The sequence below is a fragment of the Falco punctatus genome (genome assembly GCF_963210335.1).
Source record: "Falco punctatus genome assembly, chromosome: 11".
Taxonomy (NCBI): Eukaryota; Metazoa; Chordata; class Aves; order Falconiformes; family Falconidae; genus Falco; species Falco punctatus.
This window is the reverse complement of record NC_137591.1, coordinates 21,269,756-21,295,979: the sequence shown is the minus strand read 5'-3', so window position 1 is coordinate 21,295,979 and position 26,224 is coordinate 21,269,756. Positions and strand designations below refer to the sequence as shown.

At 39.0% G+C, this 26,224-nt stretch overlaps 1 protein-coding gene across 4 annotated transcripts in view; it reads left to right on the top strand.

Annotated features, from left to right (window-relative positions):
- Positions 1-25,576, top strand: part of PLPPR5 (phospholipid phosphatase related 5) — a 262,285-nt gene extending 236,709 nt beyond the window's left edge. For all 4 annotated transcript variants that reach the window (XM_080407158.1, XM_080407161.1, XM_080407160.1 and 1 more), the window contains 4 exons: positions 1,785-2,035; positions 10,918-11,094; positions 12,754-12,873; positions 21,274-25,576. In XM_080407158.1, the coding sequence (XP_080263284.1) occupies positions 1,785-2,035; positions 10,918-11,094; positions 12,754-12,873; positions 21,274-21,306 (581 nt within the window). In that variant the 3' untranslated portion in view covers positions 21,307-25,576. The remainder of the gene's footprint in view (positions 1-1,784; positions 2,036-10,917; positions 11,095-12,753; positions 12,874-21,273) is intronic.
- Positions 25,577-26,224: the final 648 nt, after the last annotated feature.

Here is a 26,224-nt window from a genome sequence, read left to right as displayed (position 1 = left end):
GCTTAGTTCATTGTAAATGTGTTTGGAAGGAGAAGTACCACCATGCAAAATGTCTATTGGATATTCCCAGGTGCTGCTTTTTAATATGTGCAGGGATGCTACAGCAGGGCTTAGTTCTGTTGTTTGCTTCTCACTCATGGTTGTATCCAAGAGAAACAGCTGGAGCAACGAAGCCTTGGGGCAGCTAATCCTCCTGTGTGCCCCAGTGGCAGGGGGAGGGAGGGCATGTGCAGCTGTGTCTGTATTTGCAGTGTTTGTTTTAACAGCCGTGCCAGCCTTCTAAGAGCATAATTGCTTGCTGTCACAGGAGTGCTAGAAGTCATTAAGAACAAGACTGTCTTGCATAGTTCCAGAGGAGGTGGAGAGTGATGATGAGGAGCTCCTCCTGCTCCAGTTGCTCTGTGTGTAATCAGTGCCCACATTTCCCTACCACTTGGTGGGCCCTCCTTGCTCAGAGAAGCAAAAAGGAATTGGGAAGGAAGGGATGAACAGAGGCCTCTGCACTGTTCTACCAGATGAGGCATCACTACCCATTACATTCATGCAAAGTGATGTGGCCACCTGTGTTGGGGCAGTGCACACCCGCGGGGCTTGCTGAAAGGGCCCTTCTGTGCAGCCACCCAGCTAGGCACAATCCACTGTTCCCAGTGTCTAGCAGCTCAGGGTGGATTAACATCAGTGTGACATTGCTGACCAGCCAGGAATCATCCCAGAAATCATCCTCGGTCCTCTAGCTTTGAGGAATAAACCTGACCTTCAGAAATGCACATGTTTCTGTGGGATCATGTCTGCTGTGATGTATATCCATTAAAGTCCTTGGGGTGCCCCATGAAGTTGGGAACTGCCAGAACTCATGCTATATTCACAGTGAGTTGAAGTATGAGGAAGGTAAGGTGACTTGCCCATGGAAATACAGGAGGAAATCTGTAGCTCAGGTAGAATTTGAACACATACCTGCTAGCTGTGCCTCCCAGTCATGGTGCTGTGTCTGCATTTCCTCCCAGAGCTCATTTCCTGCTTCCAAAAGTATAGAAAGGGACCTCAGAATAGCAGAAATCTGTTTTCTTTTAAGTAATCAAATACATGCATTTCCATTCTGATGAACAAGTACATGTGCTTAATGCTTTGCTGATATGTCTGATTAAAGGTCTTTAGCATAAGTAGCTCCTCAAACATATAGATCTTTAGCTTACTGTGTTGATATTATGACTAATACACCATGCTTAGAGATGTACCCAGTAGCAGGCAGATGAAGACAACTCGTGCATGGCAATATTGAATTATTCAGTACTTCAGCTTCTTTACAGCTGCAAAGGGAAAGAAAATGTTTGTCCAGTATGTGTTAATGACTTTTCAAGTTACTTCTCCATCAGAGCCAAACTTCCTTCATTCTCAGACAGATTTATAGGGTGAAGAAGTTGCCTCTGTCACTTCTGTTTGACTTTTTCTGGGCAAAAGTCAGGTACCAGTATAGCTGTCCACCCTGAACAGTGGAGATTCACGGCTATGAGGTCTAGGAAATTGGGCTATTTGTATAAGAGATGAGTGTGTTCCTCTGAAGGATGGAGAGAGATCAGGTGTGCAGGTACGTTGCAGTCTTCCTGCTGCAGATGTATAGGGAAGTACCATCTGCAACGTGAGTCACGGTCTTTAGGGTATAATACATGTGAAGGTTTTTCATGTCCTTAAATGCAAAGAGCTGGTATATTACTTTGATAAATACTATAGTATGTTGCCCTGGAGTGAAATTGTCAGGAAATTTAACTCTTTGTTTCCCTCTTTAGGAATTTACGCATTTGGACTGTTTGCTACGGACATCTTTGTAAATGCTGGACAAGTAGTAACAGGGAATCTTGCACCACATTTTCTTGCACTTTGTAAACCCAACTATACAGCACTTGGATGTAAACAATATACACAGTTCATCAGTAGCGTACATGCCTGTACTGGAAATCCAGACCTTATCATGAAAGCCAGAAAGACATTTCCATCCAAAGAAGCAGCACTAAGCATATATGCAGCTATGTATCTGGCTGTAAGTATATTGTACTATTTAATGTCACTGTATTTTTGAGAGCAAATGGCTCACACTGTGAGCGGAGGAGGGAGGAATGGGGAGATAAGACAACTATTGGCTGATTTTTATATATGTAAACCTTCTATGAGTTACTGTGAGGCCTTTGAGAATTTGATTCATTGGACTTAATTTTGACAATTACACATGTAGTGGTTCTCTGAGCCTTGAAAGCTCAGGCAATGCTGACAGAGGGCACGTTGTCCAAAAAGGGTTATAGTTTTGGGATAACCAGATTTTTGTTTTACTTCTTCCCAATTTCCAGAGAATGTGGGAGGAGGCTTTGTTGGGTGATAAAGAATAAGGGTAGTGATTGCCTGTGACTGGTAGTGGGTTCCTTTCATATTTTAACGCAGTACGGATTAGTAGAATTGCACACAGCCATATTCTTTGGTGGGGTGAAGCAGAAGAGTGGGCATATGTAAATGATCTCTGCTGGAGATCTGTGCATGTCTTTAGGTATCAGAATTGGTATTTGTAGGTACCTCAGTGCACATGCAAAGTCTGTTTGGCTCTTACTCTGTAATGAAGTGGGCTACAAGACAATCCAGCCCTTCCTCCCTCTCTCCTCTCTGATACCGGGAGCAATGAACAGGCCTGGGATAAAAACTGGTGTTTACTGTCCAGCATCAGAGCTGTTCTGGAGGCTGTTGAGAAATGTGGTGGGGCAGATGAGCGGCAGAGCGGCTAACGAATCTCAAGTAACTCTGTGCACTACCCCTTGGCTTAGTTTGGAGTGCACATTGTTGTAGTCCGACCCGCGCTGGTAATCACAGTCCTTTGTAGCCCTTTGGATGGGCTCAGGGCTGCCTTTGCAGTGTCAGTGGGAAACTAGGCAAGTGTGCGTGTGTGTACCCTTGTGGTCATTTCAGGAGTCATCCTTTAAATTCCCTCAGTATTTGAACAGTGGCCTGCCTATATGTGTATGTGTGTATGTATGTGTGCAGATATGCACATGTATATATATGTGTGTGTGAGTGTGTATTGCTTTTGAGCATACATTTAATGAGCTCACTTTTGACTCCTGATTGATCTGGAAACTGATACTTGCCAACATGGCAAATATCCCAATCCCATCCACAGACAGTGTGTCAACTCCATGCTTCTGAATATGGATTTAGAACCAGTTGCTTAAAATCTGCAGCACTGACAACAGCATTTACTAAAAGTTCCTTGTGAGCAATATCTAAGAGGTGTGGATCATTGTTTAGTATGGCAAGTGTATCTGCAAATAGGAGATGAGCAATAAAGTTCTATTCTAACTTCAGGCAAGTGTAAGACTCTTAATAGTATTGCCTTTATTTGGGGAGATAGCTAAGGCTTTGCTTCACTGAAACCTCTAAATTTGGCACAAGCTATTTTAGAAAATATTCAGCATTCTTCATTTTAATTGCTCCTATTTTTCTCATCCATCTGTAAAGTTGGATTTCCACTGTTGCCATGAGTCACAGTAACTAAAGGAAACCAACTGTTCAGCTACTGCAAAGCAGGAAGAAAATAGTGTTAATACATTTTAAAACCAAAAAAAGTAGATATTAGTAAGGTCTAATACCTACCATCAATGGCTTTTGACATGAGCACAGATACTTAATGCAAACCTTATGGTGTCTGTGATCAATATACAGTTAGCAACACTAAAAACTAAAACTGCTGTGATCTGTTTCATGACTTTATAATCTTTCAGTAACCACAGAAATTAATATATCCTATGTCATTACTGTATTGCTGCATGATGCATGACACTGTCATCATTTAACTAAAGCACTATAAACTGCTCTCAGGATTTCTGAATTCTTATAGGCTGCCTAATAAAGTGAATTGCTATGATGTATCCACTAAGTTGTAGACTGCAATTTAGGTCCTTGATGCAATGTTGGCAGGTTTGGTTTCTTTTTTTTTTCTTTTTTTTTTTTTTCATCCTGTTGCATGGTTGCAGCTAAAAGTACTGTTTATTACACACCAGAGAAAGAAGTGCAGTGTTCCAATATTTGGGGTCATGTCCTTACACTGTCATGATGTTTATCAGGATAGCTGGCCCTGAATAATAACTTTCTCATCACTATTCACTGGAGTAGAAAATTTAAACAGTAGCCTAGTCTTTGTATGGGCTGTGGTACAACTGTTATGGAGAGCATGGACATAAAGATGTCCATATATTACTCAGCTAGTATTTCATGAGCATATAATCTCTGATACAAAATATGCTTTTTTTTTAGTTAACTGAAATGTTTGGGAGAAAGGGAAGGATCGTTACAGAATCCTCCCTGGATATTTGAGCCAGCTGTGCACAAACCAAAACCAGCTTAAAGACATAAGCAGGCAACAAGCTGATCCAGAGTCCTTGGTCTCTGAGGGGGCGAATTAAGCAACAGACTTGTGTGATTTCACCGATCAACCCATTTAAAAACAAAGTGTATGCTTTATTTAACAATTCCCCTATCTCATTCCATTTAAGTGCAGCCACATCTTTTTCACCTAGCATCTGTGCATATTGTCTTGTTAACAATAGCTTCTTTTTTCATCTAAGTTCTTGAGTCTTCCTCTTTCCCCCCTCCCCTCTTTTGAGAGTGGGTGGCTGCTATGGTAACTCTGAATTCCCCTCCTGCTGAAAGTACAGTCTTTTTCAAACAATTGTATTGCTAATATTTAGACCTCTCTGTAGTGTTTGCCTCCATTACTTTCTCTGAGTACCTATCAAGAAAGACTTAGCAGTGGAAATGTTGCATGGCAGCACAGCACTATGGCGCTTTCTCTACCCTACTCCAAACACAGACACTTTCAAGGATGCATTCACCTTCAGACTTTTAATTTTCTTTTTTCCAGTGTACCAGAGTCTTCAAAATGAACTACTATAAATCTATTCCAAAATCTTTAACCATGTTGGCTGCTACCTAGATTTATCCTTAGGTGTCTGCTCAACTCAGATCTTTTGTTTGTTTTTGCTTGAGTTGAGTTAGTAAATTCACTGCATCTGTTTTCAGTTCTTACCCAACATTGCAATTTACCCTTTCTCAGCTGGAACAGCATCTGATACCATGGGTGTTAAGGCAAACACTGAAGGTTTATTAAATAGAATATAATTGTATAAGCCACATTTTAATACGTGTAAGCTGACACAGCCTGGACAATTAGAGGCATATTTTGAAGCAGCCAAGTATGCACATACTTGTGTTTTTTTTCCACAACTGAGGCACAGAAATGAGAAGTCATGAGTCTTTTTTTTTTTCTTTCTTTCTTTTTTTTTTTTTTTCCAGGGGGTGGGTAGTGTTTCAAAGTTATGTATAAAGATTTAGTCAATTTATTCCCATGGATATAAATGTGAGACTTGACAACTGTTAATCACCTTTGGTGCTGCAGCACCTAGGGGATTGGTCATTGCTGGTTGTAGTTCAAGACAAACTTTAATTCATTATATAAAACTTTGCTTTTTCATTGTTTCCTTCTTATTGCATTGGACAAGCGCAGCTGGCAACCAACCTGTCCATAGGGTAGTGTTTGAACTTGGTGTTACTGCATACATTTCAGACTTGCTTTGGATGTGTAATGATAGAGGAGCAGGTTTAATGTCTTGGCAATTGACATAGCCCTGAAGTCTGTAGGCTGCTTTTGTTGCTTTGTACTGTGAAACTTTGGCCTCAACTACTGCCTCAGGCAGAGCTAGCAGGCAAAGCTGACAATTTTTTCCTCTGTAGAGCTTTTGTTGGGCCAGTGATCATCTTTTTTGCAAGGTTCTTGCTCCTGGCATTCTGCCGTATAATTTTTCCTGTTCACTGTGTTTATAAGTCACTGTGAAAAGACAGCAAGGCAGTCTGGGTCACAGTGGTGGCAACATGGTGACGTTCTGCTCCATGTCACTCCAGTCTATAAGTGTAGGTGGTGTCTCACCTTTCCTTTGTCTTGAAGTGACTGTCTGGTTTCTGCTCAATGGGCAACTGGCAGAGGTGTGACAGGCCTGTCTTTGATAGGCTTGTGCAGGGGAGTGTTCAGGAGGAAAAGGAGTAGCAGCACCACCTTATTGAGTCTGCTTTGTCCATTTTTTGTTAGGAACTTGAAGAATTAAACGATTTTTTTTGCTGCTTTTCAGGGGCAGTGGTAGGAAATTGGAATTTATTTTTCAGCATCTAGTGCAGCAAGTAAAAGTCCCTCAATACTGATTGTATAACATATATCACAGGCTTCATACATTGACTGCGTTACTTTCGGGATGGATAGCAAAATAACATTTCAATTTGATTCAGGTTTTTATCTAAAGACCTCTAGGTATTTCTTGTCAGTCAGTTCTTCATTACAGTTCAATTGCTCAAGATAATGACCTCTGTAGATTGAATCAGCTTTAATTAATATTTGGGTATATCTTACAATCCTGGTAGATTGAAGGATACCTCTTCTCTTCTCTAGTTGTTTAGTTACAACTGTGGGGAGCTCACGGTGGGAAACTTAATAGTAAGGTCCAGCATTTCTGGAGATTTCTCGTCCTTTTGCCAATCCAGACCCCTGACTTTGAAAGCCAGTTTTTGTCTAGGGTCATCAATAATTACTGCAAAACTTATGAGGAAAACTGGAGGAGGCTTCAAAAGCACTAAAAAAAAAATATCTTCAGTGGGCAGTTGCAGAAAGGCCCAGATGATTTGAGAATATGACTGTGATTTGCTCTAGAAATAACCTGACCCAACAATTATTAATCGAGGTAACTGAAGAGCTTTTAGAATATCAAACAGGATTCTAACTAAACATTGAACCTGGTTATAGAGTTCCATCCACTGTAGGCCACTGCTTTCTCAGCTTTTTCATCTCGAAGTATGTCTTTTCTTGTAGGGATAATGACTATTGAAAGTTGTGTGTTCATCAGGTGGAATATCTATAACGCTACTTATATTACATTAATAGTTCAAGATTTTTTTTCTTTAAAAACAACACAGTATAAAAGCAAAACAAAACATGAGATAATTTATATTTGGAGCACTGCCTGGGATAGGTGCCTGTAGAGTGATTCCTTTCTCTTTCTGCTTGTCATTTCATGAGTCATTATTCTCTGCCCACTAATGGACTGGTCTGTCTCTTTGTCAGTCCCCCAGACCATCTGCTTCAGGGAGGACCAAAACAGCAAGCAGAGAGAGGATCTTCCTACCCACATCCCTGGGCCTTAGGCTGGGAAATCAGCTAGGAAAATAAACCTTGTTCCTGGCTGATGCACCCAGCCTGATGAGTAGCTCCACTGTAACTAAAAGGGGACTCTGGGACCTCTTAGGTGTGTGTTTTGTGAGCGTAGATGTTTGTGTGGGTGAGCCTGAAGATGGCTTAAAGAAGACAGCTAGGAAGAGCTTGCAGCATAGCCCAGGAGGCCAGGCCACTTTGTCCATCACTTGGCATACAATTTCTATTCTTCAGTTGGTATTTTGGAATGATTTTGTTTGCGCTGGATTTAGGACATACTTCACATGAGTCAGACTTGCAACATGATACTTTTGAAAGCTTTCCCAGTACAAGCTAAGTGACAACGCTGATTATTCCTTACATTATGACATGAGACAGCCATGTCAGAAGCCTCACAGGTAGCTTTGTCTTTGGTGATCGTGATGCTTCTGACTCTTTCAAATACTTATTTTCAAAACAACTTCAATTAAATTTTTTCTTTCGATTTATGAGGTTCTCTGAAGACATCACTTCCAGCATCTTGAAGACTGAAGGTTAAATGTGTGTGTTTTCCTGAAAATCTAGTAAATATTGGTATATAGAATTATCAGATAACATCCACCTCCTTATATGATGCTCTGCCAGTGTCTGCTTGCTGGTATCACGTTCATATCTTTTCATACTAAAATCTTATTTCAAGGAAAAAGGAACAGCAATAGCAGATATTCTTCAAGAGGAGATGTACTGCTGATCTGGTGTCACAGGAGAATGTGCAGCCAGCAAAATTAATTCTAACTACTGTATCAGTCCCTGACCTTACATACAAAATCTCTGCTGTTGGTCTTGCTGTTGACTAATTTTAAATATTTCTTTAATTAGATTCCTCCTCTCCCAATTTCAGTTCCTAAAAGGAACTGAGATGGACTTGTTCAGTAAACATCTTCAGCCATGTAAAGACTTACCTTGTCATTCATTCCCACTAATGTTTTAAATGACTGAGCCATTCTCCTTTGTTGATACTGCATTTAATATTTATGAAAAGTAAGAGAAGAAAAATCTTGTCATCTTTTCAAGAAATTTATTCTTTGTCAATTACTGACTGCGAGGGTTTATAGCTTTCCTTCCAGAATCAAGAAGAAAACAACTGCTTAATTATATCTTATTCTTAGTGGAAATCAGATCTTTGACTGAGTTGACTGTGTTAATATATTGTACTAGAGCTGCAAGAGGCCAAGTTTAAAAATGGGCATCCTTCCTGCCTTGAAAAAGCCTACATTTGCTATGTCGAGTTTTGCAAATATACAGGCTTTTTGCTGCACTCTTTCAGAAAAAAATGACCCTGTTTCTATTGATTCTTTAACATTTTTATATAATCCTATTAACATCAGTGGTATCTGTTCTTTAAAGAAAAGATAGAAATGGTACCTATGCTCGCAGAACCCTCAGGTTATTTTGATTAGTGGACTGGGCATGACAATCTTGACTGCACGTACAGGAAGAGATTCAGCAAATGGAGGTGTTTATTACTCATGTGAGGCACAGCACGAGTCTGCAGTTGTTTCTGCTCACTCAGTGCTTTGTGTGAGTAGGGATATGAAGGACATGCTTAATTGTAAGAAGATTCTGAGAATTTTCTGCAGAGCACTTTTCAGTTTAGCTTTGTAATTAAAATGTTGAAGTTTGACTGAAGTACTGCAGAATCAAGTATTACAATATATTTTGACTTCATAAAAACTGAGATCATCTTCATGGGCAATGACCAGGTGTTATAGATAACTGAAATCTGCCACTGAAGCCTGCCTTAAACAAGGTACACTCTTTTTTGAGTTGATTTTTTCTTCTCAGTATAATTTTGATTTAGTATGCCACAATACAGTATTAAATGGAGGATAGCTTCCTGTCAACTTCCCTGTGTTAACTTCACCCAAGCTGCATTTGAAATTTGGTGATCTTCCAGCATATTCCAAAGATTGGAATGTTTTCCCTAGCACCAGATGTTCTAGCAGGTAGTGTGAATGTGGGTATTGGTAGTAGTATCCAGGAGTACAGAGACCCACTAAAATAGTGTTGCTGAGTAGTACTGCTCTGTCTGTAGCTTGAAGAAAACGAGTGGGGCTAAAAAGCTGGAAATCAAAGTTGGGGTTGTCATATCAGCATTCCACATGGTTAGAGTAACTTTCTGAAGAGAACCTGCAAAAATATAAGGAGCTAAGGTAAAAGTATAGTCAGCAAAGGGAGAAACCATTTCTGAAATGGTCTAGGAAGAAGAGAGGAGAAAGGTGAGTTGGAGATACACAATAAAACTCTTTCAAACCTTTTACTCTGTGTTAGTTGAAAACTTGCTACTAGTTTGCTGTTTATCACATAAGGTACACTGAAGATGTATGTGTTGCAGTACTCTGCTGTGATTTTAAGCTTAAGCTTTGATTCATCCTCTAATGGATCTTTCTCTAGTGTTTTAAATAAAATTACTGTCAGATGTTGTTTTTTTCAGGTAAGCTCTGGCCACTACTTCCTACACTTGATTTATTGTAAATGTAACCATGCTTTTTTGACTTCTTGGCTAGATTATTGCAGCACTTTGTAACTGATTACCCAGTAAATTCAACAGAAATTTCAGAGAGTACACATACAGAAAAAGAGGTCTGCCCATTCCTTAGCCAAAAATGAACTGGTTCTTCAATGCAGATTCATCTGTTTCCCTTTGCAGTTCTAAGTGATGGCAACGGAGTCTGTAGTGAAACTCCACAGAAAATATTTACATTCTTCAATCTAAAAACTTCAAGTCTATCTAAGTGTGAAGTTTTTAGGGATTTCAGTGGTTTATTGCAGAAACATCTGCAGAAAGTAAATATTTTTTTTCCCCCTCAAAAATCTTGTTAGTTTTTCAGGGGGGGAACTTCCAAGCAGCTCTATGTCAAGATTCAAGAGAAAGAAAATTCAAAGATTTGGTATTCATTTCTACCACTGGCCCATCAGAGCTTGGAAAGTGCTGGCTTAAACCTAATAGTCCCTAATGCACCCTTAGGGAAGAAGAGCTGCTCTGTCATGAGGCAATGTTTTTAATTCAGCAGTATTGCTCAGGGAGAGTTAGACTGCAAGCAGAGCAGATTTATGCATCAAACTGAGAAATCAAAGTTTCTGCATTTAGATTGGTTTGTGTGCTGGGAGGGATTGGTACTAAACATCCTCGGTCACCATCTGTGAAGAACAGAGTTGTATTGGTTCAGCACTGGTTGAAACTATTCCACGTTATTTATACAATAGATTTATAAAAAATATGCTGGCATTTAGTTCAAATTTCACTGCTTTTTGACAAATCTCTAGTTAATCACATGGAGAAGTTGTATATGATGAAGAAAGGCATTTGGTGATAAAAACAAGACCTTGAGGTAGCCCCTTTTAGGGTAAAGATCTTTTTCTATTGTCAATGCTGTACAGTGAAAAATCAGTCTGCTTACCTCTCTTATAGATAAATACATAGATTTGGAGTAATAGAATGGGATTGTGTAATTTGCCTGTTATTATGGGGGCTTTTCAGGTTCACATAAAATGTAATTTTGCTGTATCGTCTAATTCCTTTTCTGTATCCCGGGAGGGAGGGGAGGGGAAGTGCCAAATAAACAGTCTATTCAAACAAAATGTAGAGGGTTTATTCACCAATTAGTGGGAGATATCAGTCTTATACTTTCTTCCTTTCTGATTTTCAGATGTATATCACCAACACAGTAAAAGCCAGAGGAACAAGGCTTGCAAAACCTGTTCTGTGTTTGGGCTTAATGTGCTTGGCTTTCCTTACTGGAATCAACAGAGTAGCAGAGTATCGAAATCACTGGTCAGATGTAATAGCAGGATTTATAATCGGAATATCTATAGCAGTATTTTTGGTAAGTGTATATTGGTGTCACTTGCGCCTGAAAAAAAAATCAGTGTTTAACTTTGTATCTCTTAAAAAAAAAAAAAATTAGTAGCCTGACTTTTCAGACAACTAAATGGCAAAAGCGGTGTGTTTAATTTTTTGTTTACAATTAAATATCAGTTTCCTTAAATTAGATTTATACACACTCAGAAATGTGAAGTCAAGAAAGGACTGATAAAATTATCTATTTTAAGACTTCCTTATAAACAGATTGTAGCATTTCAACCAATGATTTTTACACCAAGTCCCACTTTAAGTGTATACCTGTCAGAAAAATGTCTAGTTATGATTTCATGTATAAAGTACTAAACTCAGTATAGTAATATCTACGCTGATCAGAGAACAAGTAACATTTCTTTTCCAGCTTTAAGGTAACCCTGTTGAATTTCTTTGCTGCTGACTTAGGTTGACATTGAAATTTTGTTTTTCTGTATCAAAAAATCCTTGTTCCTTTTCTGGAACTGTGTTCCAAAACCAGATCATTAGTCATAGTTCACAATGACTAGTGTCTGTGTCAGAAAGCTGCTGCTAATCTGTTAATCACTTTCACTGATAACTTCAGTGTGAGACTATGGCATAGAATAGTCACTGCTGTTTACTACCTACAAGCTGCCAGGCAGGCAAACTTGCAATAGTACTAAATAGATCTTTGATTTTTTTTTTTCACCATGAAAACACTTTTGAGCTTAATTCTTGGATCTCAAGGTCTTGATCTCAAGGTCTTGGATCTGAATATTTGGCTTGGCTGAGAAATCTCACAGCGATGGCTGAATTGGGTGTTTTCACTCTTCAGAGAAATGTGAGGGCACCTTTAGGTCTCTATTAAAATATACCTGCTTGCACTTCCAAATGTTCCCTTCCACACAAGTAGTCCAGGAGTTAAATTCGGTTGTTCATTTTTAAGAAGTTTTTCCATTCTGTCTGTGCCCCTAAAGTCATAAAAGAGAACAGAATAGAAATGTGTCCCAGCATTTTTTCTTATATTTTGTGATGTATATTGCATAAACTCCTTGGAGTAACATGACATCAAATTGAGTTGTATTTTGAAGAAAATACAATGGGAAAACATTGCTGCCCAGTTGAACGTCTGAGTTAGTAGAAACACTAACAAACTGGTATATATCACATCCCTAAATCCCTGTGTGAGTCAGTGCCGCCCTGAGCTGGTTTAGAGTTTAGTTCAAATTTGGGGATGGTCCTTGCCGCCTCATTCTCCCTTTCTCACTCTCCATTTGAGAACGTCTTTGCTGGTCAAAACTTAGATGGTACTGGCCCTTCAATAGGAATACAGGGTGTTTGCCGTGTTCTGCTGCATGTGCTCTGGACATCTGTTCGTTACCTTGCTAGTAATTGGTATTCTATTATTCAGCTTCAGTAATGGATTTGCTTTTTAAGAGGATTTTTTAGTTCTCGGATGATGCATGTAACGATGAATTGGTTGAAAATATTTTGTCTTGAAATATTAATTAAGGATTTTCTGTAAAACATGAACTACACATTTCTGTGTCTCTAGTGTAAGCTGTGACTAAAGCTGGTGTCAGTTCTGCCTAATTATGGATGTCAGGATCAAAGCTCAAAAAAATGAGTTGTTCCTTAGCTGTTCTGTTTATCTTCTAATACCTTCTAGGTTGTTTGTGTGGTAAATAACTTCAGAGGACGTCAGCCAGAACATGAACGTTCTCATATGGAAAATCTGGCCCAGATGCCCATGATCAGCATACCCCGAGTAGAAAGCCCTTTAGAAAAGGTAAAGTTTGACTTTTTAAAACCCAATTAAATAAAATGTAGTTTTCCTGGAAAGATGATCCCAAACTATCTTGACAAGTGTGCCAGGGTAATCAGATTTAAAGTAAGGAGACATGGCAGTGAAGGAGAAAGAAAAGAAAAATTAATTGAGAGACACTCCTTGGGAGACTCTTCGTGTCACCTCCAAGAGCGATCACTAAATATCAGTCCAGTTTACTGCTGTAGCCACCACTGAGGTCCTGGAGTCAGGCTGAGCAGATCTGAGGCCACCTTCCCTTGTGTTCCTCAAGTGAGTTTGGTTAATACTGTGGCTGAGAGTCCACAGAGTTTGCAGTGCTTAGAATAGAATTCTAACCCCTGAGCCCAAGAGGCTATGCAATTTAGGTACTAGTGGCACTTGTCCTGTTTCTTGGGGGTATGTCCTCAGGTTAGTGTAGAGCATGGGATGCATTCCCTTCCAGATCAGCTGTGGGGCTTTTATCATCAGCCACATGCTAGCCTCAGGACAGGGCACCCACTTGGAAACTCTGGGGATCTGACATCTGTGCTAGCAGGGCGAACAACTTAATGAACGTGATAATAATGGGGAGTAACATGGGTCATACAGTAACTGGACCGGAGCCATGATCACTTGCCACAGCAAATGGGATTTTGGATTACATGCCAGTGATAGTCTCCTGCATATGCCAAGACTTTTTGCATGAGCAAGTACTGTGGTGTGTTTAAAGCTTATTTGAGTTTCCTGTAATACAAAATCATGGTTTTTTGAAGGTCATGTTGTACTGTGTGTCAGGTAAGATTACGTCTAAATAATTTTATAAGCAAACAAGCACTGAAATAGATAGCATAACCAAATAATGAAACATTTTAGACGTTTTTACCAGGGGGAAGTTTGAACTACTAATACAAAGTTTGAAAGCAATTCTACTTTTTCTAATGACTTTATCTGTCATTACTTGTTAAAGTCTCTTGTGTTATTGTCTGTGTTTGAAGATAGTAAACAATTCTGCACTGAGTAGGGTGCCAAAAGTATGTTTCTATGACATTGTTTTAAATCCAAATTACTCCTGATATTTCTTCCATATTAAACATAAGAAGTGTTTTTAACCACTTCCCAGTCTGAGTCACTTGGAACTGGTGGAAGTTGTCCTTTAGTAAGAATCGCTGCTAGCCCTAGGTTTGTCATTCCTTTCCCTAAAAGAAAGATTTCTTTTCAGAATGATCTAACATGCCTTTTTGAACCAAATGTGTCTAAGCTACTTCTGCTGATACCTTGTCACAAGGAGGGCAATTTCATTTGCTTGAACAAGCATTTAATGATGAATGTGTATCTTCAAAACAATCCATTCAGTAAACTTTCTGTAAAATGTCAAAACAGAACAAGATGTCAGTTGGCCTAGACATACCACATTAATAAGAGTATGTCTTATTTATGCGCTAGGCTCTCCTGCAATAGAAGCTATTTCTGTGGCTCAAAAGCCATCATAGGTAATAAATGTACTTTCTCTGGCTGTTGAATTTTTTTTTTTTTTTTCTGGAAATAAAGACCTCATGTGAACTTAGTCTTTCTACCTGAATTGGCCCCCTTTCACTCTTTTCCTGAGACTTGGCCTAGGCACATTTGAGATGTGGGGAAAGCTATGGAAGAGTGTGGAAGGGTGGTGGCAGGGATAATGTTTGCTTTGCTTGAGAATGACCTCTACTGTTTGTGAACTGCCCGGGACACTATTATATGGATGAACTTCTTTCTAAACCCATATTCCTGGCAGTAGAGGATAGCTATTTACTGTTATGGAACTTCTGTCTAGATATTTAAATTGGATTCTGCCCACAGGGTGTTACACTTGGTGAGATCTCAGTGGATGGGTTCATCTTTGTCTATGCTGCAAAGCCTTTCTCCTTTCCAGACAGAGAGGATGAGATGGGAGGATGATAACGTGGAGACTTTGCTATTTGTTGGGAAATGCTTTCTTCTGTTTCCACTCTCAGAAAGTTTAAATTTTAATATTTGATGAAAAATTTAATTACATATTAGTGCTTTAGGTGGTGAGGTTTTTTGGATTTTTTTATTATTTTTAATATTCAGTCTAAAGTTTTAGATAGAAGCCAAACCTTTTAAATAAAAGGCACTAAGAATAACACTTCTGTGAAGCTAAGGCCTAAATTGAGCCATCCCAGTTAACTACCATCACTACAAGAATTATTAACTTAACCTTTGCTTTTTAACTCCTTTCCATTTCTTATATCCTTTGTTCTCTAGAGAGAGAGGGGTGCTTAATACTTGCCTGTGCCTACTTTAGCTGTGTGCAAGTTACTTTTCACTACATTTCAGTTAGGGCTGTTCCAGTGCCATATTCTGAATGCACATACATTTACATTTGGCTTATTTCAAATCAGTTTTTCCTTATTCTCAGTCTGCAAGCTTCTGTGCCAGTATTAAATACAACTGTCAGAAATTGGCTACTAAGAGTAGCACAAATCCTGACCGACTGAAGTTATCATGGGCTAAGGCAGTGCTAGCATGAAGCAATGCAACTCTGTTATTGGTATTTAAAAATAGTAACTATATGGGCATCTGGGAGCTAGCAATTCAAAGATGCTGTCTTAAAGAATGACTTCATTAGAAATACCTTCCAGATGGGACCACACTCATTGCTATTTTGTTCTAAATTCACTGTAAATGAATAAGAACATGGTGCATCACGGAGACCTGGAAGCACCTTATTTTCATGTTTCCAGATCAGCTACTGGCTATTCTAATGATTTTTCCTGCTGGAGAATGACTGCTTTTGGCATGCTCTCCATGCTGCTGCTGTCTGAGTTCTGGTGGAGGTCAAGAGCTACGCTTGAAGTGCACTTAAATAGGAATAAGTGTACTTGTAATATTCTGAATTGAGCTGCTACCGGTTAATGACAAGGGTAGATCACTGTTTGCATGACACTTCTGTTTAATTGTGGTGCGTGCAGATGATTAAGCTGTTCTGCATGGGTACCCACTTCTCATGTACTCAAATAAGTCATAGTTGCAGAGTGTCTCCTTGAAGAATCCTTGCCAGAGCTGGCTCAGCAATGCAGACTTACTGCTTTCACCTTAAGTACATTCATCCTCAGAATTAATGAAAAGAATGGAAGCCAAGAAATCTCATCACTCACCAATCTGCTTCTTTTTCTCTCCTGTCTCTGACCTTCTTTGTCTCTTACAAGACAATTTGTGTTTCAGTTAGCCAGCACTCTCCTACAGAGAGGGTGCTGTATTCCACAGTCAAGGTTGGAGACTCCTTTTCTTTTGCAAGAGTTACTGAACAGCTATTCTGGGTGGTACCTGGAGGAGTTTAAAGTTCAGCTCAATCCAGTGCAGTCACAAAGTATTTTTTCCCATTTCAAGGGAGTCTGACATTATTTCGTGCCGAAGTCACTTGAAATTGGTCAGGGCTTACAGAGGGCTCGTACGTGTCTTGTAGTAGCTGCTGGCTCTCCTAGCCTTTTTTTTTTTTTTTTTTAATAAGTAGTCCATCTTTGAAAAAATCAAATACAAAGGGAACATGAAGCATTTGAGAACTAACAGAGGCAGTAGACAGAATACTGAGGTAAGAGGTTTTAGAAGGAAGGGGTGGGTTAGGAGGGGCACAATGGTTCACCTTCTGTGGGATGAGATGATTACTGTGTCTGATCATCAGTGCTTTCTGTAGCTGTTCAACATTACTTATTTGCACAGTGGGTTCTTTGCAGTGCTGTGACCGCAAAAGTCTCTGCTTGTATTCTTTCATAGTGCTTCTTCCATCAGCAATGCCAAAACCGTGTTCCCAAACAGAGTCACCGCTCCTTGTTGCAATGAAGTTTCTCATACTCCACCCATAAGACTGACTCTCCAGCATGACTGTGAGCTAGAAACAGATAGTTTAGTGTCTCTTTCTCAGCCATTTATAAGTTTTAATGGTGATAAGTATTTGGAATTCCTCTCACATTACGTGACTTTCTTGTTGCCTGTTGTACCAATTGCTAGTTACTATCAGGGTTAATTGTCCCAAAAATCCTGTTGAGTTTGATACTGTAATTCTTGTTCTGTTGTTAATGGAGATGATAAAAAAATTTAATGATAGTAGGTATAGATATTCAAATGAATTCTGGTAGTATATTAAAAGTGGGGAAGCATTCCCCTTCTGGTTTTAGGGTATAACGTTTTTTTCCATTTACTCTATCTTGATTATTCATGAGATGTAGAACAACTTATTCACAGTGACAGAAAAGAGTATTTTGATTTTTAATTCTCAGTGTTACTGCTTTTCCCTTGGCCTTATGCATTTTGGTACTAATAAGTCTTTCCTTGGTATATGCATTCGTGTACACGCAGCATGGCCTAGGGAGTCAGGTCTGTCCCTGGGGCTCTCCAGATCACTGAGCTCACAGTTTTGTTGAAAGCAAAACACAAAAAATGGGGGAGAGGGTTTGTGTCTGTGTCTGTTGCTTGAAAATATTTTAGTTGAGAAGTATCCACATACTGTTGTGCTTGATGTCCAAAAGCATTTGTAGGTATCCATCCAGTGTTTTAGTACATGTATGTGTATCTCCCGGATGGCTTTATTAGACTCCACATGCTTAATTAGCTTATAGGCAGGTTTTTGCTTTTCTGTTGTCATAACAGTTCTCTCTTGATAATACAGTATGTTAAAGGAGGCACAATACAACATTGTTTCATGCATAGAAATGGGTACCCAGGAGAGGCAGCTCATAAAAGATAGTAACCAATTTTGTTTCAATTTGAAGCATTTGAATTTGCACTCATGTCCTACTCTTCTGCTTAAATCTGCTTCTGGGGGACTGTGCAGAATTACTTGTGTTTGAATGCAAACTGTGATCACACACAATGTTCAAATAAAATGATACTTAAACATAGGAAATGGAACATTATATTCAGTGTGACTGCCTCAAATATACATGTTTTTAGGTGTTAAAGAATCAAAGTATTGGTAATAATCAAGAAGATCCTTTGCAACGAAACTCCCTCAAAGCACGCATCGTTAGGTTCTTCTCCTGGATATCAGGAATGGACCGTTTTGAACGTCTTCATATAAGGCAATAAACGTATGTGCGCAAGAGCGCACATGAGTGAGTGTGGAATTGAAGCAAAGGCAGATGCAGTGTGGCAGCAGCGTTCTGTGCAGGTCTGCAACATTTTAAATGGGGAATTTTGCATGATCTCACTCTTTTATCTAAAAATGTGATTCATCCAGTGAAAGCATAAAATATACTTTGCTGACCCAGAGAATTATATGAGAACATTATTATTTGCCTGAACTACTTCAGCAGTATTTTTTTATTTCTTTTAACAAACGACTGTGTGAAGGACTACAAACAACTTTTCAAATTTCTGTTTTCAAAAATGGAAATATCTTTTTTAGGATGATGACTTCTTAAAATATTTCTAACTGAAATCATGAGAGCAGAGTAAAAATTGCAGATAAAAAATACTTCATATACATAAGGAAAACTGCAAACCACAAAGTTGTCATGGATTTTTTTTCAATGCTTTAACATTATAAAATCACTTATAAACAGAAATTAATTAAAATCTCAATGGAGGATGTACAGGTATGGATCATTTGCCCCCAGAAACCTGCACTCAAGGCTTAGCCTTTAGCTTCCATTTTCTGTTACTGGTGTGAGAGCATGGTTATGAAGCATCCTTTGTTCATGTGGTGCTGACACCAAACTGATACTGTCAGTTTAGAATTAATAATACAGAAGCCGGCATGCCTGTCTGTGAAACTGCTGCCATTGAGCAGACCCTCAGCATATTCCAATTCTTTTGAGTACTGTAGGGAAAAAATTTCCCATGGAGTTGCAGAAGCTGAGGTCTTGTGCATGGTTATTTGTTGTCTCCTGCATCTGTGTGAATCTGCAGTTGGTGCTTAGCGTCTCATGCAGAGCTTTGTCACAGTAAATTTAAGCAGATGTAGAAGAGCATAGTAAAAGAGTTGAAATGCAGTTATTCAAGAGGAATGCTGTTTGCTGATTATTTTTTCTCTGTAAAGAGTCTCAGCAAGGCTTATTTGTAGCTTTGCCTGGGACAATAACATGAAAAAGCATGAATACTCAGACTGTTACATGAATCTGTATCAGTAATTCTTGCCATCAGCAAGTGATTAATTTTGACCTAGTTACACATCATCCTGCTGGGCCTGTTGGAAATGAATTGACAAGTCTTTGCTAGGGTCCAAATCAATAGCTCTGCAATAGGCAGCTTTGCAGTTCTCTCTGAGGTTTTATGGAGGAAGGATGATTTCTTCTGTGTTATATCCTGTGCTCTGCAAGTCCTTCCTAGGATGGTGAACTGCTCATTTTGGACGTATAGCTGGCAGGAGTGTGAACCACATTCTCCTTTCCTAGAGTAATAGTTACCCAGTACTGAATTAATGCCACATGAAAGAACATTTGGTTTTCTGCGTCACAGACAAATATATGTCGCTTAGAGGAAGCGATAGCATACAGCAGGACTTGAAAGAATTGATCAGAATAAATAATGAGGATTTTTTTTTTTCTCCAAATCCTCATTTATTTTTAAACAATCTTACTTATCAACAAAGTTAATAATTTTAGACTGCTAGTTTAAGTTGACAGGATAATTTTCAGGTCTAAATAAGGAAAGATAAAGTAAATACTGTGAAGAAAATGTCAGAATAGCCTCACAGCGACTCTGGAGTCACTGAGGTTGCCCAGTGTAGGTCTTTCCTGTACTGAAAGTAGAAGATGGCCAGCCAACTAAAATGCTTTGAAATGTGTATGTTTTGCTTTCTAATTACGAAATCTAATTTTGCATTTCTTCTGCAGAATCAAAATCTGGAAACAATGACATTTGCTAGTATTGTTTACTGAAAACCGTTTCACAGGCAGTCGCACACTTTTTTTCTAATGCTTTTTTAAAAAAAAAGCTGGCTGTGGTTTAATCATTGTTATTTAAAATATATTCATTCTGTTTTGGAGAAGAATGTATATAGATGCTTATTATTTGGTGGTGTTCTCTTATGAAAGCTGTCATAAAATACTGCACAAACATTGCTAGAGCTAAAATTCATATTATAGGGGAGGAGGAAGAGAGCTGCTCCTCCTGGACACAGAACAGTTATGGTGCACTGGGAGGGAGCAAAGATGCCTGCCTGCTTCCCCATGCATAGACTGACAGACAAATATCTGATTTAAAGAAGAACTGAGAAATATAAACTTGTCTGGTGACCACTGTTTCTCTCTACCACTTTCTGTGGTGTGTGATAAGGGATTTTCTAAAGGACTTAGAACAACTCTTTAATCAAAAAAAGGGAGGTCTGCTGCACTCTCCATAAGTTACGTACATCGCCGCTCTTCTTCAGCTTGTACCTCCTCGCTTCTGATTTTGGTCTGCTCCAGGAGGTGAGGTGATGAGAGAAATGTGCAGTGCTTTGTGTGGTATTATTTCCCTCTGTGCATTTTTGTGCTGGGGAAGAAGCACATGGCTTAACATCAAAATTGCCTTTATTAATTTTACATGTTGCATGTTTTATAAAAAATGGTGGCAGTCAAGGGTACTGGTGCCTAAAGGGAACATACAGTTCCTTTGGATCCTGCACATCATTATGCAATTGTCTCTACCTACAAAACATTTGCAGAGGCACTTGCTTAGGTTAGAGCATGAAGAAGTAGGAAAGCTCTTTGGGATGCTGCAGTCTTACTGTGTAGAGTCACATGTAGTATATTCACATTCTGATACACATCCTTGTGTTCATAAGAATTGTCCCATTGAAGGAAAGAGGAGAATAACATTGCAAATGAAGAGGACACTGCAGTGATTCTGAAAAAGAAATTTTGAATACAAGTTCTCAACTGCTGAATGCAATTCTGTTGTAGCATTTCACTACTTGATTCTGTGCCATTGAGCTCATGGGGAGCAATTAATCTTTAAAAAAAAATGCAACATTAAAATTGTATGAACACTGAAAAGGATTATAATCTGTCAGAGACTAATTTTAACTTCTAGGAATTTTGCTTTAAAATATGAATAAGGTAGAAATAAAACCTTATTTTAGTTAGTACATTAACCTAATTGAGTTAGTACATCTAACTCAATTATTCACATTGTTGCTTAATTTTAAAAACCCCATCTAAAACTGAAATATTGTAGAACCACCTCACCTAATTACTTTGTTCAGCATGCTTACATATCCAGTCTTTGAGCGGTGAACAAAGAATTGCTATGGGAGCAAGTAAGAGGACTACAGTGAAGTCCAATTTAAATTACATCATCCTGCAGTAATCTCCAAGCATGAGGCTGTCCCTAAAGCACAAGAGGCAGAAGTTTTCACAATGGAGACTGATGTCTGTCTGTGTGGTTTCTGGGTTTTTATCTCTTTGTTTTTCCTTTAACTCGTAGAACCACATCACGGCCTTTGCAGAAGTCACATGATGTTGACGCTGATGTATATTCACTCCATTGGACTTCATCTCTTTTCACAGCCCACACATGATAATTGCAGTGTATCAAAAATAAGAAATTTTTAGAAGTCCTATTTCTGACTTGATTTTTACATCATTATAATGATACCAACATTTTGAAGAATTCTTAAATATTAGAACGTCACTTTACTTTCTAGAAAAAATGTTAACTGTTTACTTTTTGATGGAATGGGACAAACTGAGCACTAATTATATTTATCTGACAGTACCCTCTATTTTGGCTTCTCATTGTTTTTAATGGTTCATGTACCTATTCCAACAGTACTTCATATTTTGATTTGACTTTGATTTTTAAAATCTACATTTTTAATTCAGCATGAACTTGTTTCCATTTGAGGCGATTTCAGTGTATAAAAACTAGACAAATATTATGTTCTGTATGAAAATGCTGTTTGCACATTGTATTACGCTGTATTCCATGTAAGATATCATTCAAACAGTATGTTATATGTAAGACTGGTGCTTCTGCTTTTGAAGAGAAAAAAAATGCCAATTTTTACTGTAATAAGTATTGTATCATAATTAAAAGTTTATTTATTTGGATATTTTCCTGACATAATTGTAGTTGAATTGTTGTTTTGTAGTTTTTGAATGTCTTGGATGATATATATGTATCTAGGTTAAAAGAAATGAAAATAATATAGAAAGTTTGGTCACTGATATATTCTTTATTACTAATGTTATCCCATGAAAGGTTAAGGGCTCCATTCTTAGCTCAGCATATCTCATGGGAAGCTGTGCTATTCATAAATTGTTTTAACAAATTCTTCAAGGCAGCCTGCATCTGCTCATGTTTATTGTACGCCCTGATACTATGCTGGGAGAATGGGTGCTAAGATAAGAGGGTCACTGGCTTAGTGAGAAAAGTGCGTATGAGTTCCTACTCTCCGTTTTCATCTTGGAGCACTCAAGGAAAAACCAAAATGGCTTCATTAATTTTCTTCAGCTGAAGTGACCAGGACAGGCAGACTTTCTCTCTACAGAGCTTTCTATCTCTGTTTGTGTCTTAGGGCCATATTCTTGCAAAAATAACCCCTGTCAGTCTGTGCAGTGTTGATGAATTGATTTTTTTTTTTCTTCAGTATCAGGCAATATTACCATATCTCTGTTATCGCTATGAGTAATCGAATTGAGTCTCCCCTTCAAAAGACAGTCTTGCTGACTATTCATAGTGACGTTGTCCTAGAAAAACTGAGCATCAAATGGATCTAAATACTGTAGATGCTAAAGGGTTCTCTTAACATCTACCAGAAAGTTTTCCTCTAGGAACAGCTGATATGATGCTAGCGCTATAGACACAGTGAGAGTCGTAATGTTCGGTGCAGGCTGTTGGACGTTCTAGGCCTTACATTTTCCATATTTTCACTGTATTTCCTGTGCATTGCTCATTGTTAGAGGATGTTTGAAACATAAGACTGTAGAATTAGGTATATATTTTCTATGACAAATTTTAATAAATCCCCACATAGTCATCCAGGAAACACTTGCCTTCTACTTTTTAATTTAATCTCTGCTTTCACTAAAATACAGCTACCTAAATAGTGCTTGGCAAACAGGGCAAGGCCAAGTCATCTTTGAGTGCAATAGAGCTTATCTCATGAAGTTATTGTGCTAAGCTGAGAATTAGAGAATGAGGAAATATGCCAGTGGGGAGAAAAGTCCTAGAATAGAGCCCTTAGCTACAGCAGTGTTACTTAGGTGATTGAAAATCCACCTTTATTAGACTATCAAATGTGTTTACAAAATTGTAGTAGGTCCAAAGTTTGTTTAGGCACATTAGGCACACTTACCCTTCCCTTAGTCTAGCTATTTAAGGTCCAAGGTACTAATGATTTCTCTGTGTGCAGATTTAAATGAAATCTTCACTCATTTTTGCATGGTAGAAAACCTGCATTTTTTATATCTGATTTATAAGATTACCAAGAGATTCTTTTATGTTAAAAGAGATTACTCTTTTTCAGTGTACTGTATATCATCAGCTTGTAACTGGTCTCTTTCTCTCTCAGGATCTTTCCCAGTCAAATATTTGGGTAAAATTTATCATATTATCTCTGTGAACCAGCAGTGAGAAAACAAGAGAGACACTCTGCTGTATAATGTATTTTTAAATAAAATAATTTTTCATTCATATGTAGTAGATTTTTTTTATATATCTGCCTCAGATATATTTTGGTTGTTAGTGTATATATAATGAAATTATGATCTTATGTCGACTGCATTCGGTGTTGTATTTTCGCAATTAACCAGGAATTCCCACAGTTAACTGCCTTTCCTTAGAGGTGGTTCTGGTGAAATTGAAAAACAGGGGAGGAAGAGCTGTATTGCAGAAGAGTCCAGCAGCCTGTTGGTGAAGGACTGTCCGCAGGATGTGAACAAGCCACGCTCTGGATGCTACTTTCATTGATTTTCAGAAGTGACAAGGATTACACCTGTACTTCTCCGCTGCCCTGGAGCTTGGGCCTTTGCCCCTTCCATTCTGGACCTGAAAAAGCTTTCAGTAGGAACAGATTTCCAAAACAAAAGTAAGTTGGCATTTTCTGACTAAAATGGCTTTTTGGTGGTTGCTTTTAAAAAAATCCCAGTGAGGAGCCTATGACAAAAAGAATCATCCCTCATTTGGGGAACATTGTGGTGCAGGGTGGTCCCTAACAAAAATACTGAGACTGAACCGTTTTATTGGTGTGGAATGCAGCTGGTTTTATGATCCTTGTGGACCTTTCCTGTGTGTACTTCAATGAAACAGCTTGACTCTATAAGTGAGATGTTTAAGAAGCATCTCTAATGCTATATGTGCTGTGTTCCTAAAAATGGAATTCCTAAGGCATATGGGGACACCAGCTGGGCTCGTATCCATACCATTTTAGATTTCCTTATATGTATTCTGCTGTTGGTTTGTAATCATGAACTGCATAAGACATACGGCGATAGCATCTGGGCTCACATCTCTTCAGCTTTTAAAAATGTTCATTTTAACAATACGTTTTAAAAGAGGATAATGTTGGTATTTTTCAGCTGCAATTTTCTTTGCTGTTTGCTGTTGCCTTCTAATTTTGTTGCAGTCCAAGATCACGGTGAGTGTGGCAGTCCATTTGCACATTATGCTAGCAGGGAGCTTTTTATATTCTTCTGAAGTCTAATTTTGGTATTTCTGAGGCTTTCCGTGCAGAAAGCAATCCGTGCTGTATTTTAGGAACAGATAACCTGAGTCTGTTTTGATCAAATATATCCCTGGCCATCTGCATTGCTTTGGCCTCAGGGACACTCAGGAGCATTTGCAGGCGGAAGGGTGAGCAGACCTGCAGACCTCTTGGCTCTGCAGCTCCTCCCACCAAGCACACCAAGAACACTTTCACCAGGCTCTGCCTCTGACAGCTGACTCAGCCCCACACACCAGTCCTTCCTGCTGTACACCAGCACTTTTCTTCTCCCCTCAAGTACCTCTGAGAAACTGGACAGATCAAGCAGGATACCATGCCCTCACCCTGAAGTATATCACAAACATGACTGCAGCTGGAGCCAGTGGCTGCCCAGTTCTCACCTGGACTACTAGAAAGCCAAATGAATGGGAACTTATCATGGCTTCAGCTTTTGACCTTCTCCTCCACTACTTAGGTCTTTTGGTTTTCACAGACTTCTGTAAAGGAAAGCTCCACAGTGTCTGCCCACTCAAACCTCAGTTGCATGCCTAGGGTTGTGCAAGCTTTATTCCTGCTATTTGCTACCAGGGCTTTCCACTAAAACATGGTGTTGCCATTTTGTCATCTTCTCTTGTGTGAGGATGGCTGAAAAAGCCTAGGGTTTCCAGGCTTGACCTGATGTTCTGGGAAGAGGAAACTGTAGGGAAATGAAGGCAGTGGGTTGATTAGCATTGATAACATGCAGCTGTGACCTCACCTCGAAGGCTGTGGGTTGATTGACATGGATGATGTGCAGCTGTAGCGTGTTCCTGCTAAGTAGTTAAATAGCCATGAGGATTGTGGGTGAGGTGGTTGGATGGGAAGGAAGAGGAGTGTGGTCTGATTCTTGGAGGAAGGAGAAATGGCAGCGACAGTAGAATCTGACCCAAAGGTAAAAGCTTTGTTGTAGCCTACTAGTTTGTGCTGCAACAGGAAACCGTGAACACCCCAGAAATATTCCTGTCAGGGTGGGAATCTGGAACTGTAGTGTGGCTGTGTGATAAGCCTGGTTGTTTCCTCAGCACTTGCTGAGTTACCATGCCGGGATACTAAACTGCCTATACGTGTCTCATCATGAAGCCCTAGTCCACTTCCAACAAAGAGGATTAGGTATTTGGTTCTCTGCTCAATACTGGACCTTATTTTCTGTCTGTAGAGAATCCTGTATGAAACTTGTTCCCAGTGTCTGATGACCACTATCCCAGAAGACTTGGTGGCAAGATAGCTGTCATTAAGGCTGGCTTCAAAGATGCTTAGCTCCCACTTGCCTAAAAGGATATCATGATCCAGGCATGTTTGATGATCACTCTAGCTGGAAGCAATATAACTGGCTAGTGCCCAGGATTCAACTACTTTTTTTCTGAAGGTGATGGTGGCATTTAGTTCTCTGCCTATCATGTCCTTGAACTCAATTTCTTCCCTTCTGGTTGTCAGCTCTTGATACTACATTCTGCTGTGAGTTGTGACGTTTGCGAGGCATAAGGGGAGAGTGGCTGTGTGTTCCTTGGCAGACTATTTTAGATAATCTTAAATGTCTTCTGCTCTTGGCCTGTTATCACTAGCCGTGTAAAACATTTGGAAGTTAATCTAGTTGAATTGGGGCAATTTAATTGTGAATAAAAGTATACACCTGGAAGTTTTATATGATTCTAACTAATGCACTAAGCAAATCTCTAGCTAATTCAGATTTGT